The sequence below is a fragment of the Prinia subflava genome, chromosome Z (assembly GCF_021018805.1).
Source record: "Prinia subflava isolate CZ2003 ecotype Zambia chromosome Z, Cam_Psub_1.2, whole genome shotgun sequence".
NCBI classification, from domain to species: domain Eukaryota; kingdom Metazoa; phylum Chordata; class Aves; order Passeriformes; family Cisticolidae; genus Prinia; species Prinia subflava.
This window is the reverse complement of record NC_086283.1, coordinates 63,816,038-63,831,051: the sequence shown is the minus strand read 5'-3', so window position 1 is coordinate 63,831,051 and position 15,014 is coordinate 63,816,038. Positions and strand designations below refer to the sequence as shown.

Below are 15,014 nucleotides of genomic sequence, written 5' to 3'. Positions count from 1 at the left end.
TCTTACTGTAGATGCAAGACTTCACAACCATTGTGCAGCATTCCTAGGTTCCAAGTGCATTCCAAAAAGAGCTTCGGTTTAACATGCACAAAGACACAGCTATAAAAAAGACTACAAAAAAACCTTCTCTGCAACAGATCCAGAAACTCAGAAGACAGAAAAGAATTCAGATTACAAATCCTCTTCTCTTCTAGTAAATTCTGCTAAATGCCTCAAATAAGCAAAGGTAAAAATAAAGTAATTGCAACAGCTGGTCAATAGCGTGGAAATTTTGAAGATAATATGGCTGTGTCCCTGATAACTGTGGGAATTAGAAGATTTAAAAAAAAATAAAATTAAAGGAACCTTAGCATGAAATACAAGACCTGAGTCCTCTCAGTTATTTTCTCTTTACTGTGGATTAAAGTATTAGGTCACTAAAACCACAGGCTTGCATAGTTTTCTTCTGTGGCATTCTACAACCTTCTATATTTCCACTCTGACTTGACATACTCCAGAAAGAAAAATTCCATAGAGAATAGTATAATAAGCCCTTTTCTGCAATTGTACACAGAAAACCACAATGGCAGTCTGGCAAATTTTCACAGTAAGAACTGCCAGTTTAAGTATCATGATAAAAGAAAATAAAATGTAGATATACATGTATTTTCTAGAAAATAAACACATGCAGTTTGAAAGTTCCTTGCATATACTTTAAGGTCTTGCTTCTTATAACACAATATACTAGCTGCTTCAATACATAATGGACCAACCATGAACCATCTGCAGCTTGAAGTCTTATTAGTTACCACTCAGCTGGTAGAGGAGGAGAGGATATATCTACCTTCAGTAGGGATATCCAGGTTCTTATAATCCCCATTACATCCTTGGAGAAAAAGAGTTTCAGGGTGTGCAGGTCAGTCACATCACTACCCAAACTGAGGCAGACATCACTGAAACATCCCTTCATCCCTTATAAATACTTTGCTCTAATCCTACAGCACTTTGCTCTAACCCTGAAGAGCAGTTATGCTGTAAAAACTTAGCTTACAAGAGGTCTCTCTCACACAATAGCTTCCACTAGAATCAACATTTATTCAACCAGCTGGCCTAGGACCACTAAGATGTAACAGCAACATATACCTACATACACACAGAAAAGAGTAAACAGTGTAAGAGACACCAAACTGACTCCCAGTGTGGAAGCAGAGAGCACTGCCTTAGCTAACAGCACACAAGATAGTCCACACCACTTACTAGAGGACTGCAAAGCCCAGTGCTTCCACAAATGTCTTGTAAACTACGGTAAACACTGACAAAAGTGAACAGCAATCTGATTGCAGAAAAGTGCAAGATAACGTATAGTGCAATCATTTCCATCAAAAAGCACCGTATTTGCTGAAAAGCAGAGTGATTTAGTGATCAGAAAAGTCCCTAACTATATTTGGTCATATAAAAAGAGCTAAATTTTTAAAACATCAAGTTCTTGCTTATACTATATATTGAGATCAACTCAGTAATTCAGGTTAATATACGGATGAAAAGTCATTTTAAGAACAGTTTGTTTCCACAAAGTTGGCACCATAAGTGAATGCCTGGCAGGTTTAGTCAAACAGGTCTTTTCTACCTCTTTTACTTGTAAAAACAAAGCCTATGAACTTCTGAAAGGTCAGAACTGTTATGCAGGTTGTGCCTGCATAACAGAGAAAATCACATGGAAGTGCAAAGACAATTAAGGGCTATCTTGTGAGTAACACAAGGTGAAATAATTTCCTTCATCCTCACCTGTTTACATGACTCATTTCCAGGAGACACGTAAAGTGCAATAAATTACACCTCTTACTACGAAAGGTACAGTAAATGCTGCTAAATACTTTTTAGTAACATTAAGTAGCAATCGAAAGTATAAAACACCACAGAATTGCCTGCGTTGGAAGGAACCCTGAAGACAATTACAACCCCTTGGCAGATTTATGACATTAGTTGTGCTCTGGATCCACACATAAGGCTTGTTTGAAACTTAACTCTTTTGGGATTATCCCTGCAGGATGGTAGTTCAAGCGCCCAAGCTAGCTAAACAAGCCAACACTCTGCTGCTGCACTCTTCTCCAACAAGCACACAAAGTTCAAAATCACTTTATTAACTTTTTGCTATAACTCAGCAAGTCCCTAGGCCAGAAACTGCATTTTAGCATCTGCAGAGTTCAAAACAAACTTGAAAATTAAAAAGGTGATTTTAAGATCAACCCTCTGTGTCCTCAGAACCATGCTGCAAGGTTTTGAGCAGGATGCTCCAGCAGAGAGCAGCCATCACACATACATACATAAATATTCATATAAATAGAAAATTGCCTCCAGTCCCATTTGGTTTCTATTCCTAATTTCACATTTTAGTCAAGTTTTGCACAACACATTCTATTGGCCAGACAGTTTTCCAAGCTTTCGTCAGAAATTGTCAGGCTGACAAAAACTCACTCATTTCAGCACACCACCTAACAGCAGCTTACAGGTACCCCTGCGTATCACAGACTCGGCACACCACAAAAAAGCAGGCAGCCTCAACTGTTTCTTCGTTTAGCTGCCAAATTATACTCTACTCTCCCAGTCAAGTGCACAAAACCTCGCAAAACAGCTGATGCACTGGAGCGATACAGGACTGCAAACATCAAACTCACTGGAAGTGAAGGCTAGCAAGGAAAAAGAGCTGGGAAAGTTAACAAAAATAGCAAGCCTCTCTTGAAAACATGGTGAAGTTGTTGTGCTCTGTTCATTCATGTGGTCTTTTCTGGATCAGGCACTTGTGATATATGTGCAAGTACCTGAAACTGCAGCTACTCACTGCCCTAACATGCTCAATTTTTTTTTTGGTCATAGAAATGCTTAAAACTTCCTACACTGTAAATAAAGTAACTTTGAACACCAAGCCCCTCCGCAGATATGCCACCCTGTTTCCTTCTGCTTCCTCTTGCTCCCTCTGGGACATAAAAGGGAAAACTTACTTTTTAGGTATGATCCCACCTACTTTGTCTGCTACCTTATCTTCAAGGCAGTGACAAGACTCAAATTAAGAGCTCAGATTAAGGCATTTTTTCCCCATCTTCCTTTAAGGTTAGTTTAGATACCCTAAGATTAAGACTGCCATTAAGGGAAGTGAAAACTGAAGTTGAGTTGAAGAGTTAAAGAGAAAGCTAAGACTGCTCAGAGCAACAGTGACAAGAGACTTGAAAGAAACTGGCAGCCCAGGCTCAACTGAGATCATTCCAAAGTCAGGAGTTTTAGATTTGCAGTAGCACTGACAAGGTATAAGGTTTCCAACAGCTCTGTCCCTGCCAGTCACTAACATTTACAATGTTCTGATAGGAGTGAACACTACAGAGCTTAATAAGTTTCATGTGTTCTAGATTCAAGCAGCCAGTCCGATAACACTTTGTATTGCTTCCATTGAGGACACAAATAGGTTTTCCCTCGATTACGAAATACAATTACCAAATACCAATTACCTCGATACTGTACAAGTCACGGCAAGCCTAAGAGCCATCTCTAAAAATCAATGTTTCAGCCATAGTCTGCTGAAACAGGCCACTTATCCCTCAGAAAAGAAAATCCTTCTCCAAGTCCTGGCCTCAGCAGTTTCAGCTGACTGTAATTCAGCATTGTGACATGCGTTTCCTCTGACTGCACTAGAGGAGACTGAGGGCTGCCTAGCCAAGGACTGGGCAGAGCAGAGCCCCTCCTAACTTTCCTAACCCCAATGCTGCACTGACTACATGCATGTATGTGGCCCACACTGAATTGTGATTGGTGGATTTCAATGACCAACTCAGAATCCTTTATATTTATTACCATGGTACTTCAATGAAGACTGAGAACATGCATGAGAACTAAAACTCTGTACAAACTTTAGTTGCAAACATTACATAGCTGCTTCAGCAATTTTATGGCAGTGTTCAACATTCAGGCAGTTTTTCTAGAACTACGGTTCTAAACTTCTGAATTGTGTGCTGCATTTTACATCTTCACTTTATGCAACACAGGAATGAGAGAAAAATTCAAAGTATGTGAGAAACTACTATCTTCAAGAGGACAAGAGGAAATATACAAAATTAAGTAAGATATCCTATTAGCTTTAGTCTTATGGAAACAGTTGTAAGAGATAAAAATGTGATCCTTCCTCTACATGAGTATCCATCACAGTGTAGTGTAGACTAGACTACAGTACTCTGGATTGTACTCTAAACTGCAAAGGCTACGAAATTTTTTAGAGAGTCACATAAGACTTGAAGAATTTTACTCCATGACCCTATAATGTTGACCATAAAGAAACACCACCACAACGTGACAGCTGCCAGCCACAAGACAAACAGGAATCCAGATTTTTTTGGTGAAAGTGGGCAAGAGGATCAGACTTTTAACCAACATGTAAGCTCCACAGCAAGGTATCTGGATCAAGTTTGGAAAGAATGGCATGTAACATGATCAACATGCATGCCCTAAAGTGGACTCTCTTCAAGCAGAGATGATAGGAGGCAGCAGGAACTGATGAAGTCTTCAAGTGCAGAGGACCTGTCTGCTTGTACTGGAGGTAACAGTATTACCATAGCTTCACAGCTCATACACAAGTCTGTGAATGTAAAATACAGTCCCGGACTGGGTCCCTAAGCATATCCTGCCTCACTTTCTGAGCAAAACAAGCAGGCATGCTAAACTGCTAATGAAATCCATATATAAGCAATATTAGTAGTTCAAACACAGTTAAGGAGACAAGAAAACCGGACCTATTCACAAGCAAGTTGTCTTTTAAAGAAAAAAACTTGTGAATTTTATGAGCATATGATTATTAAAATAAGAGAACATTAGGAGAGCTCTGAAACCAAGAAAACAACTATTTTCCCAGATTTAAGACTCTGAGCTGCTTTCTGAAATTAAGGAGTCTGTATTTCATGAGTTTCAGTTTAGCTAACAATGCCACAAGCACGACTGGAAATTGAGAGATTATTCCACAAAGTGAAAATTAGGCATTAATCTCCCACATGCACAATTGAAATTGTACTGAAGACAGTGGGAGTTAAAAGAATGCAGTTGTCTTGTTTTTTTAAGGAGACTACAGTCACATTTTTACCTATATTCAAGTTTCAGAAAAGTAGGTTTGGAAAATGTTTACCATACTACGATATCTCTTACTTTTTAAGTGCTAGCTACAACTTTTTCCTGTGTTTTTTCAAAAGCTGTTAAATCTATCTTGTGCAAGCTAAAAGCATGTGCTTTTTAAAGTGCTTGACCAGGAGCAGCTCCAGTAATTAAATTTCATCCCATTTTATATCCTCTTCCCTAACATTTGGAGTATTTTAAGCTTATTTTTTGTAACTATACACGCCTTAACATTAGATTACATAAAATTTTATCATTATATGGTGTTGCCTCTGCTGCCTTTAAATATGTAGAAGCATCTAAACTAAATTGAACAGCTATCTGAAGTGGCTGACTGGAATTCAGTCGTGTTGCTTTGTTGAGGCTAGGGTCTCCTACCTATTCTACAACCACAATTAACTTACACAGTAGTTTTGCAATTTGTATTGACATATATTTGCATTAGTCAAAAGCACCTAAGAGTTAACACAGACTCTAAAATATCTAGGCACAATGACTCACTCCTGACAGCTTCTCTGGTTAGCAAGTGAAGACAAAGTGACGTTCATGACCCACTTATCAGATGCTGTTGTCAGTGGGATTCTCACATGAAGAGGCTCCTGTTCAGCACCCTTTAGAATCTTCAATATTTATCAACATTTATTTACCTTCAGAGTAAAACAACAAAACAACAATTAGCTATTTTAATTCTTCCTGATAACACTTGAAATGGTTTTCCACTAATACACAAAGCAAACTTCACTTCAGCAACTAATGCTGCCCCAAGAGAAAGTTCTGCCCATGAAGTGCATGCTTGGAGATGACCATCAGGAACCTTCACAGATCAGTTTTCTCCCTTATTCACAAGCAAATTCCTAGCCAAAAAAAAAAAATCAATAAAATAATCAGGACTTGGACTTCAAACTGCTGTGAAAATCGTAAGTGAACTCCAGGGTGCCTTCTTCCCCTCATATACGTTTTCCAAAGGAAAAAAATCAAGGAAGGCCTACAAGTTCAACTCCTCTCAATCCTAAAGTGTACAGGCAGCTTCAAGGAAATAGGGCACTTCCACCTCTAGTGGGAAGTGTCTCTCCCCAGGGCAGGGAGGTTGGAATCAGATGCTTATTAAGTCACCATCTAACTGAAACCATTCTGTGATTCTACCATAACACAAGTGCACTTCAGTGTTGCAGATGTGATCACAGAGTGAGTACTGAGTAATATGGTAGAAGGTAACTTGGTTTAAATCCACCGGATGCTATATGAGTATTTGGGTCAAGATGACAATGGCTGGCTGTGATCTCTGAATTTTAACTCATGGCACTGGCAACCCAGTGATCCCAGCAGGAGTAACTCTTGACTCTCAGAACAGGACTGTGGTTTCTGGGCACAGCTGCAGAGACCACACTTCACACATGGCCCCACTGGATGCTCTTTGGGGGTAAACAAGTTGATCTCTGTCCTAGTGGGAAGAGATCAGCTTGTTTTTGAAGTTGTTGAAGGTCTGTGTGCTATGGTTACTTCCTCCCTGCTGTTGGTATTGTCCACCAGTGACAGTGGCCATGAAGTGAAATGCAGTCTTTGACATCAAGCTTGCAGGATGGTACCACTCTAAGCCAAAGACAGGACTGGATTGGCCCACATGTGTTGTCACATGTGTTCGCAAACCAGGAGGCACAGAGTGATGGAGTCACAAGCCATTACAGACCTCAGCAATGCCGTAGGTATAGAAGTGTATTTTAATTTCTATGCTACCCTAAACTTATTATTTAAAGATACTCATCACGTAACTAGCACTCACTACAGTTCATTTAAGAAAGAAAAAAAAAATTACATTTTAACAGAGGAATTAAATCAATGAAAGTATGAAATTCATGCTCCATCTTTTCCTTCACAGAACCTAGTAACAATCCCTATTTTGAATTTAGAAGGAAAAGAAAAAATTGTTTCTTGAAACTCTGAGGAAAACGTGAAAATGAGTAAGAACAGGACTGAAAGTCAAGAGCTTTCTCCTTAGCATCTACGAACACAAGGTTAGGTTGCTCTAGGCTACTTAAATCAGAAGTATTGCTCCTAATGCTGTTAACAAGGTGAAACACCATATTTCTTAATCTCACTTACAATACTAAAACCTTTTGGAACAAGACTGGTGCGGTATTTTGCTGGTAGTTGAAAGTATCTCTCAAAGCTGAGGAGCTGCTCTTTGATGAAGTAGGAAAGCTATCTATCTCCAATAATTTCAACTCTGGAGTTCTCTGCTACTTAGAATGTAATTTAAATTCAGGATCCTTCTCAGGCATCACTGCATGCTGTATTGAAAACATCACACCTTTGAAACAAAGAGGTCTACAATTACATCAGCTCCATTCCCAGGTAAGCAGTCTTTTGAAACTATGTAGCAGCAACAGTGGGCTTCTGGCATAGGGACCATCAGAACCATCATGAAAGGATGTGGACCATTTGAACACTGATCATGAAGACCTTGAAGGCTACTTCTGCAGGCCTGCAGCAGCCTCTGAAATCATTCCTAAGCAACTACAATAAGGAATGCTAAATATGTGGGATATGCAAGACTAAGAAGTATTGTCTTTTAATAGCCATTGCACTAACTGATGAAGTACGAGTTATAACCTTCCACTCCCAGGACAAGAGAAGGAAATGCCTAAGGAAGGGACCTTTTGTTTCAAAGCATTTGTGTCATTACCTACAGAGAAAACAGGCTTGTTTTCCCCATCAACCAGACTTCATCTGAAGACAGCAAGCTGTGACATCAGCCCCACCTGGTTTCTTTGGTGTCCCCAAGAAGATTGAGTAATCTCCACACTGAAGAGCAAAGATTGCTTTAAGTAAGGTTTGGTCATGCCAGATCAACTAAAAGCTGTGATTTCAGTATCCCAGAATACCATGCTGAAGCAGGGGGCTTTCACAGATTTACCCATTCCACTAACTAATGTCTTAAGAACAAGTCACCTGCTGTGGGAAGAGCTGCTGGTTATTCAGAGACATAGGGGAAACAAACAGCATTAAGCCAGTAAGTCAGCCAGAGACTGTTCAATAAGAAGGAAGCCAAAGAACATAAATTGATTCAAGTGTGCATCCTACAGAAGCTGTTGAAGTGCTGCAATTCAAAAGCAGTTTTACCTGTGAAGTCAAATATCTGCCCTTTTTTGAAAGTACAAGCTTCATTACCTGCATCCCTGAGAAGCAGCTTTGCATCAATAAGTGCTAAAGTCTAACTTCAATGAGGTTGAATTAAAATTCAAGGAAATTCTGTACAAGTATCTGCTTTCCCACATGTGAATCTTCTTTCCTAGTATTCTGAAGCCCAAGTTTAAATGTCCTGTTAACATGTACGGCACTCAAACTAACCTAAATGAAATGCAAATAAACTTAAATTTTGGGGTATATAATTTTAAAAATTAATAATTTAAATTCCTTCTGACCAGTAGCATCAGCATTGGTTCCTTCTGCCTTTATTCCATTACTCAGGAGAATTGCAGAATACCATCTGAGAATTTGCTGCTTGGAAAAATGAGAAGACACCAAGAACTCCAAAACCAACATACCTGTTATTTTGTCCCTGACAAGCTTGCAGGATTCTATCTCCCCAATACTGCCAAACAGACTCTTCAATTCCTCTTGTGTCATGTTTTGTGGAAGGTAGTTGACTATTAAATTGGTCTTGCTGTCTTCTGTGTTCCCAGAATCAACTGGTGATGAGCAATTGTTTATGGTGGTTGAACCATGGGCTGTGTTATTACAGGTTGGTCCATTAGAAAGTTGTGTTTCCATGGCAGCAATTACCTGCTGAAAAAACCAGAAAACAAGAACCATCAAAACTCAAGTTTCATTATCTAGTAGGAGAGTTCAAACCAGAACCTTAAAGACCTGTCACTATGCAGAAATGGTAATGCCAAGGTCATATACTGCCACTAGATGCAAGAAAAAAAACCCCAAACACCAGTACAGAAGAGCATTAAACTGTTAGTCAAGGCAGTACTTTAAAATCTTGCAAGTAAATAAACAGTATCTTCTACAAACTCACTAAATTAAATCAGCACTCAAAGCTTAGCTTCCATCTTCTGACATTCCCTCCACTTAGGTGAATCACAGCCTTTCTGTTACAGAAGTTACCAAACAAAACTGGCCTGTTGCCAAGAGTAATAATTTCTATCAATTTACAACTGGTTACTGAAATAACACGAAATGCAGCTTTTAAGGAAGTAGCATTTAAATATTTGCAAAAAGAGATGGGCATTAACTGTATACAAAGAATACTTCTCACAAAAAATAGCAGAGATCAAGTATAGTACTTTAAAGAGATATTTAGAGGATATATGAATGTGCTGGGATGGAAAATATACTCTTCCTTGACAACCATGTCAAACTTCCATCACCACAGGCTGGAATCATGTTTTTAAATGCTCTTATTTGATGAAACTGACAATTCCTTGTTCTTATTTCTTCCCTCACCTGAACTCTGAGAAAAGTTAAATTTGTATTTTTAACCTAAATTGCTTTTAGACCACTCTACAAGTATTCTGTGCCTGGAAGACCACAGAACAGATTCTCCTAGAACCTGTGCTAAGGCAGACAGAGAACAGGAAGTGATCTGAGACAGTCGACACCACTTCACCAAGGGCAAGTCCTGTCTGAACAACCAAGTGGCCTTTCTGTGATTACGTGACTCCACAGTGGACAAGGGAAGAGCTACAGATGTTATCTATCTAGACTTATGTAAAGCCTTTGTCACAATCCCCTAAAACATTTCTGTCTCTAAAATGGAGAATATTTATGGGTGGATTAATAGATGGATAAGAAAGCGATTGGACAGCTGCACCCAGAGGTGGAGGTCAACAGCTCAGAGTCTCAACAGACATCAGTGACAAGTGGTGTCCCTCGGGGGTCCATACTGGGACCAGTGCTATTCAATGTCTCCACCAGTAACACGGACAAATGGTACAAGTGCACCCTCTGCAAGTTTGCAGACCCCATGCTGAGCAGCGCTGCTGACACTCCTGAAGTTCAGGATGTCATCCAGAGGGACCTGGACAGGCTCAGAAAGTGGGACCATGGGAATCTCTTGCGGTTTAACAAGACTCATGAGTTCAAGGTGCTACATGTGGGTCAGGACACTCCCAGCATCAGCACAGGCTGGGGGATGAACAGATCGAGAGCAGTCCTGTGAGGAGGACTGGGGCCTGCTGGTGGCTCAGAGACTGGACATGACCCAGACACAGGCACTCCCAGCCCAGAAAGCAAACATGTCCTGGGCTGCATCTGGGGAGGGAAGGGGATTCTGTGCCACCTGGAACCCTGCATGCAGCTCTGGGGTCCCAGCACAGGAAGGACATGGACCTGTTAGACTGAGTCCAGAGAAAGCCTGGGTTAGAGGGATGGAGCACATCCCCAGGAAAAAAACCTGGGAGAATCAGGTTTATTCAGCCTAGAAAAGAGATGACTTTGGAGTGGCCTAATTGTGGCCTTTTAGCACCCGAATGGAGCTTACAAGAAAGAGAGAAAGAGATAATTTTCAAGAGCATGCAATGACAGGACAAAGGGGATTGCCTTCAAACTAAAACAGCGTAGGTTTAGATCACATATGAGAAAGAAACTCTTTACTATCAGGGGGGTAAGCCACTTACCCAGAGAGGCTGTGGATGCCTCATCCCTTGAAAAGCTCCTTGAAAGGTCAGGTGGGACAGAACTTTGAGCAACTTGATGTAGCAGAAGGTGTCCCTGTTCATGGCAAGTATACTAGAGACAGAAGATCTCCAAGATACTTTCAACTCCAACCAGTCTAATTCTAATGTGTCTCACCCCAAAGTAACTGACTGCATGACTGCGAGATGCAACAGAAATAATTAGGAGGAGTCTGCTTGTACACAAGCACTTGTCGATAAGCTGCCACATCTACAAAAGGCTCTCTGCCACCTCAGTCAGTGACTGAACAGCAACAGCTGGTAAATACAATGGATTTTTAATAGCATCTTAATAGCTAAGATTTGGGCAGCCTGTCCTGTTTGAGACCAACTGTTTAGGACAACATGCAAGAGAAAATTATGTAAGTTAATTCTCCAGTAATACATATTTCAACTCAGGAAGTTCACTAAAGAAATTCATCAATCACTGAAATCTAGCCTCATAATTAAACTGCTAAGAGGAGTTCCCACAAAAATGCCTCTTGTAAAATTGCAGAGGAGCATCAGTACCTCTGATAGATCTGTCTTAACAGTCCTGTTTAAAGCACCATTTGCAATCAGTGCATATCCAAACAACTGATGAGGCCAACTGTGTTCAGGGATTGCATAACTGAATATCCTAATAATACGAGAGGGGCTAAATTGAGTTTCTTACTAGAAGTCCAATTTAGACATTTCTGGGAACATATTTCTATGTTCTGCATACAGAAGTATCTTCCAAGAGGTAAGTTCAGCACAGTGCAAAAAATGGGATACATCTATTAAGAGTACTCATTAGAAAAAGCATGATCTAGTTTTCCTGAAGAGCTGCAACTGGAACAACATTTTATTCCCTTGTGACAAACTCCAAAGGGTAACCTGCTCCTGGCACTGATGAAACAAGTCCACTGAAAAGATGATAAAGTGGATTATCCCAATTAAGATAAATTACTTTTCAAAACACTAACGTACTTTTTAAAGGAAGTAGTCACAAATGCTGTGCTCTGAGGCTCTGTAGGAATGGCCTTTTTCCCCTTTTTGTGTTTTATTCTCAAATTTGAAGTGTTCATTGATCCAAATTAGCAGGATTTACCAAGGACAACAAACAATTCTCTCTTAATTGCACATTTATTTTCATGTTCAGGTGGAAAGAATGTGATCCTAAGCCAACATTCAAGTGAACAGCTGCAGTAGCCTATGTGTGCTGAAAATTACAGCATCTCTCAGCTATATAGAACCATCTGCTCTGAATAAAGTGATACTAATGTTTTACAAATAATGCATATTCCACCAATAGGCTAAAGAGAACTGTTCATAAAAGACAAAGCACTAAATATTTTTCATTCAGAAAAATAGTTTGAGATCAATTTACAGTTTAAAAAAAATTCTTAGAACAGACTGGCACTTATGATTATAAAATAGTAATAATAAAACACAACTATACATGTTTTCAGAGTTACTGCAATTTAATATTCAGACCATACCAAAACCATTTTAGCACAATATTCCTCTTCAATTATCCACTACGCATTTTCAATTAGTACTAAAATCTATTGACATTAGAAGAAAGGCAAGCTACTGCAATGTAATTTCTACAGAAGATCACCATTTTACAGAAAAAATTGTCTTGGTATGCCGGTGTACTCTAGACTCTCACAGAATAAGAACAGCCTATAACGAAACATACAAGTGAGTTAGCATTCCAAATGGAAGGTTAAAAGACTTTGGTATGGCCTCAGCACTATTAACATGTAAAAAAGTAGCCTACAGAATTTAAGAAAAGTCCCACAGACCCCAGTCCAAGGCTCTGCTGCCCACGAACCACTTCTAAGCAGAGAAGCCACATCACACAGTCTGACTGCCATGTTAGTTTGGAGTTGCCGTCTGCAATATGGACACAAAAAGTACTGTATGTTAGATTAGCAAGGTAATGCAACAAATCAGTTTGTACAAATTTACAGTAATTGCATTTATATTCCCAGCATGTCCATGCAGTGTGGCTTAACTGGATTTGAGGCAATTCCAATCTAATCTTTACAAATTCAGTTGTAAAATTGTTTTTCTTATGTGAAATAAGATGCTCATTTTTAAGAAGATTTAGAAGATAACGCGGTCTAGTTACCCGTGCATCTACCCTGGAAACTACCTCCAGTACCATACCATGTCTAAAAGAGACTATACCACAAAACAATTTTTTAAATCTTAAAGACTGAAGAGGAAAGAAAGGAAATACAGTGAGTTGATTTTCCATCAGCACATAAGATGATCATGCACTACAAGACAGCTCCCCTTACATGTCTTTCCCAGCCCACCAGAAAAAAAAAATACACAAAGATGACAAAATACTATGTTAGAATCCAGTCAATTCTTAAAATCCTAGGTTTAAAAATTAGGTAAATTAAAATCTTGTGCAGATGGTATTCACTAAGTTTCCTTGCAACAGCTGTTTAAAAGTACCACTGCACATACAAGTGGCAGTAGAGTCCAGGATTTATCAAGTGGAATAACTGTAACAAAACATGCAAGAGTTTTTTGTTGAAGTATTTTCATAACCAAGAAGACTGTTCCTTGTTTAAACTAAAACATCACCGAAAATCCAGTTAGATTACAGTGAACAATGCTAGGAGGATACCACAAAAGCTAATAGGCCATTTGCACATGATTACAGATAGTCCACATAAAAATAGAACCACAACAGGAACAAATAGGCTCCTGACCACTGTGCCACAGCTTGAGCCTGCTGTTAGTAAAGAGATCCTTCTTGCTCCCGGTTAGCAGATGAGGTAAGCCTAAACTTCATACTAAAAGACTTGGGTTTAAGAAGGCTGCTGCATCCAGGATTTATAGATATGTACTTCAAAACTTTTTCTATTTTAAAATAGTGCAAGTTACTTTTCATGTCCGTTTGCTACCAAAGTCCATACGCTTAGCTGACTTGATGTCTACTCTTTATTTCTAATTTAGATTAATAAAGTGTTCATCAATCCATGAACACTTCAATCACCTTTTTATGCAAAATACTGATGGCTTTGGTACCAATTCCAAATTTGCATGCCATTCTCTTCGGTCTCAACCCAAAACTAACAGTAAGAACTTCTCAAGTGCTCCATTGTTCATACGCAAATATATTTGATGAACTGTTTACTACATGAATAAAATCTGGAGGTCTCAACTGACTTCTTAATAAGGTTTATCTGGACTTAAAAGAAAACTGCTTTAAAATAGCAGTCTCCAATACACTTGTCCTACAGAGACTGTAGTGATGTACGTAAGATGATGTATTTGAATGTCTATGGCTCTCAGCAAAGCAACGTGACCCCACAGATTATTTGTTTCTTGTGAACCACAGCCTGTAGATAAACTTCAACAGAACAGCTTACTTGTTTGTACAGGACTTCTGTGTACTCACTAGAGACTTTACCATTCTCTCAAGCACTGCAGCACTTCTCAAAAAAAAAGCCAAGAGCACCTGTCAGTTGAAGTACTTCCAGCTTGCAAAACACATTTATCTTCACTGAAGCATTCTATACAGTACTTGCAATCAGTGTGCAAGTCCGTTCTCTGACTAAAAAAGCCATTACGTCTCAAATGCATTTCACTCTACCAGTTCTTCTACTGTTTTTTTACTTTCAAGCCTGCACAGACTGCTCTCTTACATCTTGTTTGGAAAACAGGCATTCTTAACATTTTCTTTACACTTTTATCTGACGTAAAAACAGTATTAACATATTAGAAGTATGGCTATTTACATTCTAGGAAAAAAAAAGGCTTTCTGAAAATGCGTTTTCAGCTTTAACATTGTACTAAATCAGCACATTAACACAGAATTCAAGCTCTGAGTTTTCTTCCCCTCTTCCCCCCAAAAATTTTTAAAATACTGAACTACTGAAGAATCCCCAGTACCATTAAAAAAAGCCAGTTTGGTTTTTGACTATTAGCACCTCAGAAACAGTATTACACTTAAGTTATTAAAATAGCTTAGCAGTTACTGCATTCAAAACCTATAAAATCTATACATTCAGGAGACCGGGTTCTATACCTACTAAGGAAAAGTTTGTCTTAAAATACATTCAGATTAAGAGGAGAACAATAAAGTCAAGTTGACGGAGTAAATCTGCTCTTTATAATGCTGAAAGGAAGCAGAACTAAAGATACAGTTGTTCAGTTCAGCAATCTGAGTGGTTCTCTTTAACATGCAGAACATGATAGCCATCTATCTTTCAATAA

General features: G+C 39.1%; 1 protein-coding gene across 17 annotated transcripts in view; it reads right to left on the bottom strand.

Moving 5' to 3' along the window:
* Positions 1-15,014, bottom strand: part of ELAVL2 (ELAV like RNA binding protein 2) — an 86,216-nt gene that overhangs the window by 32,602 nt on the left and 38,600 nt on the right. For 8 of the 17 annotated variants that reach the window (XM_063421453.1, XM_063421462.1, XM_063421448.1 and 5 more), the window contains exon 2: positions 8,673-8,913. In XM_063421453.1, the coding sequence (XP_063277523.1) occupies positions 8,673-8,898 (226 nt within the window). In that variant the 5' untranslated portion in view covers positions 8,899-8,913. Of the gene's footprint in view, positions 1-8,672; positions 8,914-10,751; positions 12,074-12,580; positions 12,672-15,014 lie in introns of those variants that run through there. The other 9 variants (XM_063421464.1, XM_063421454.1, XM_063421457.1 and 6 more) reach the window with 4 other exon arrangements.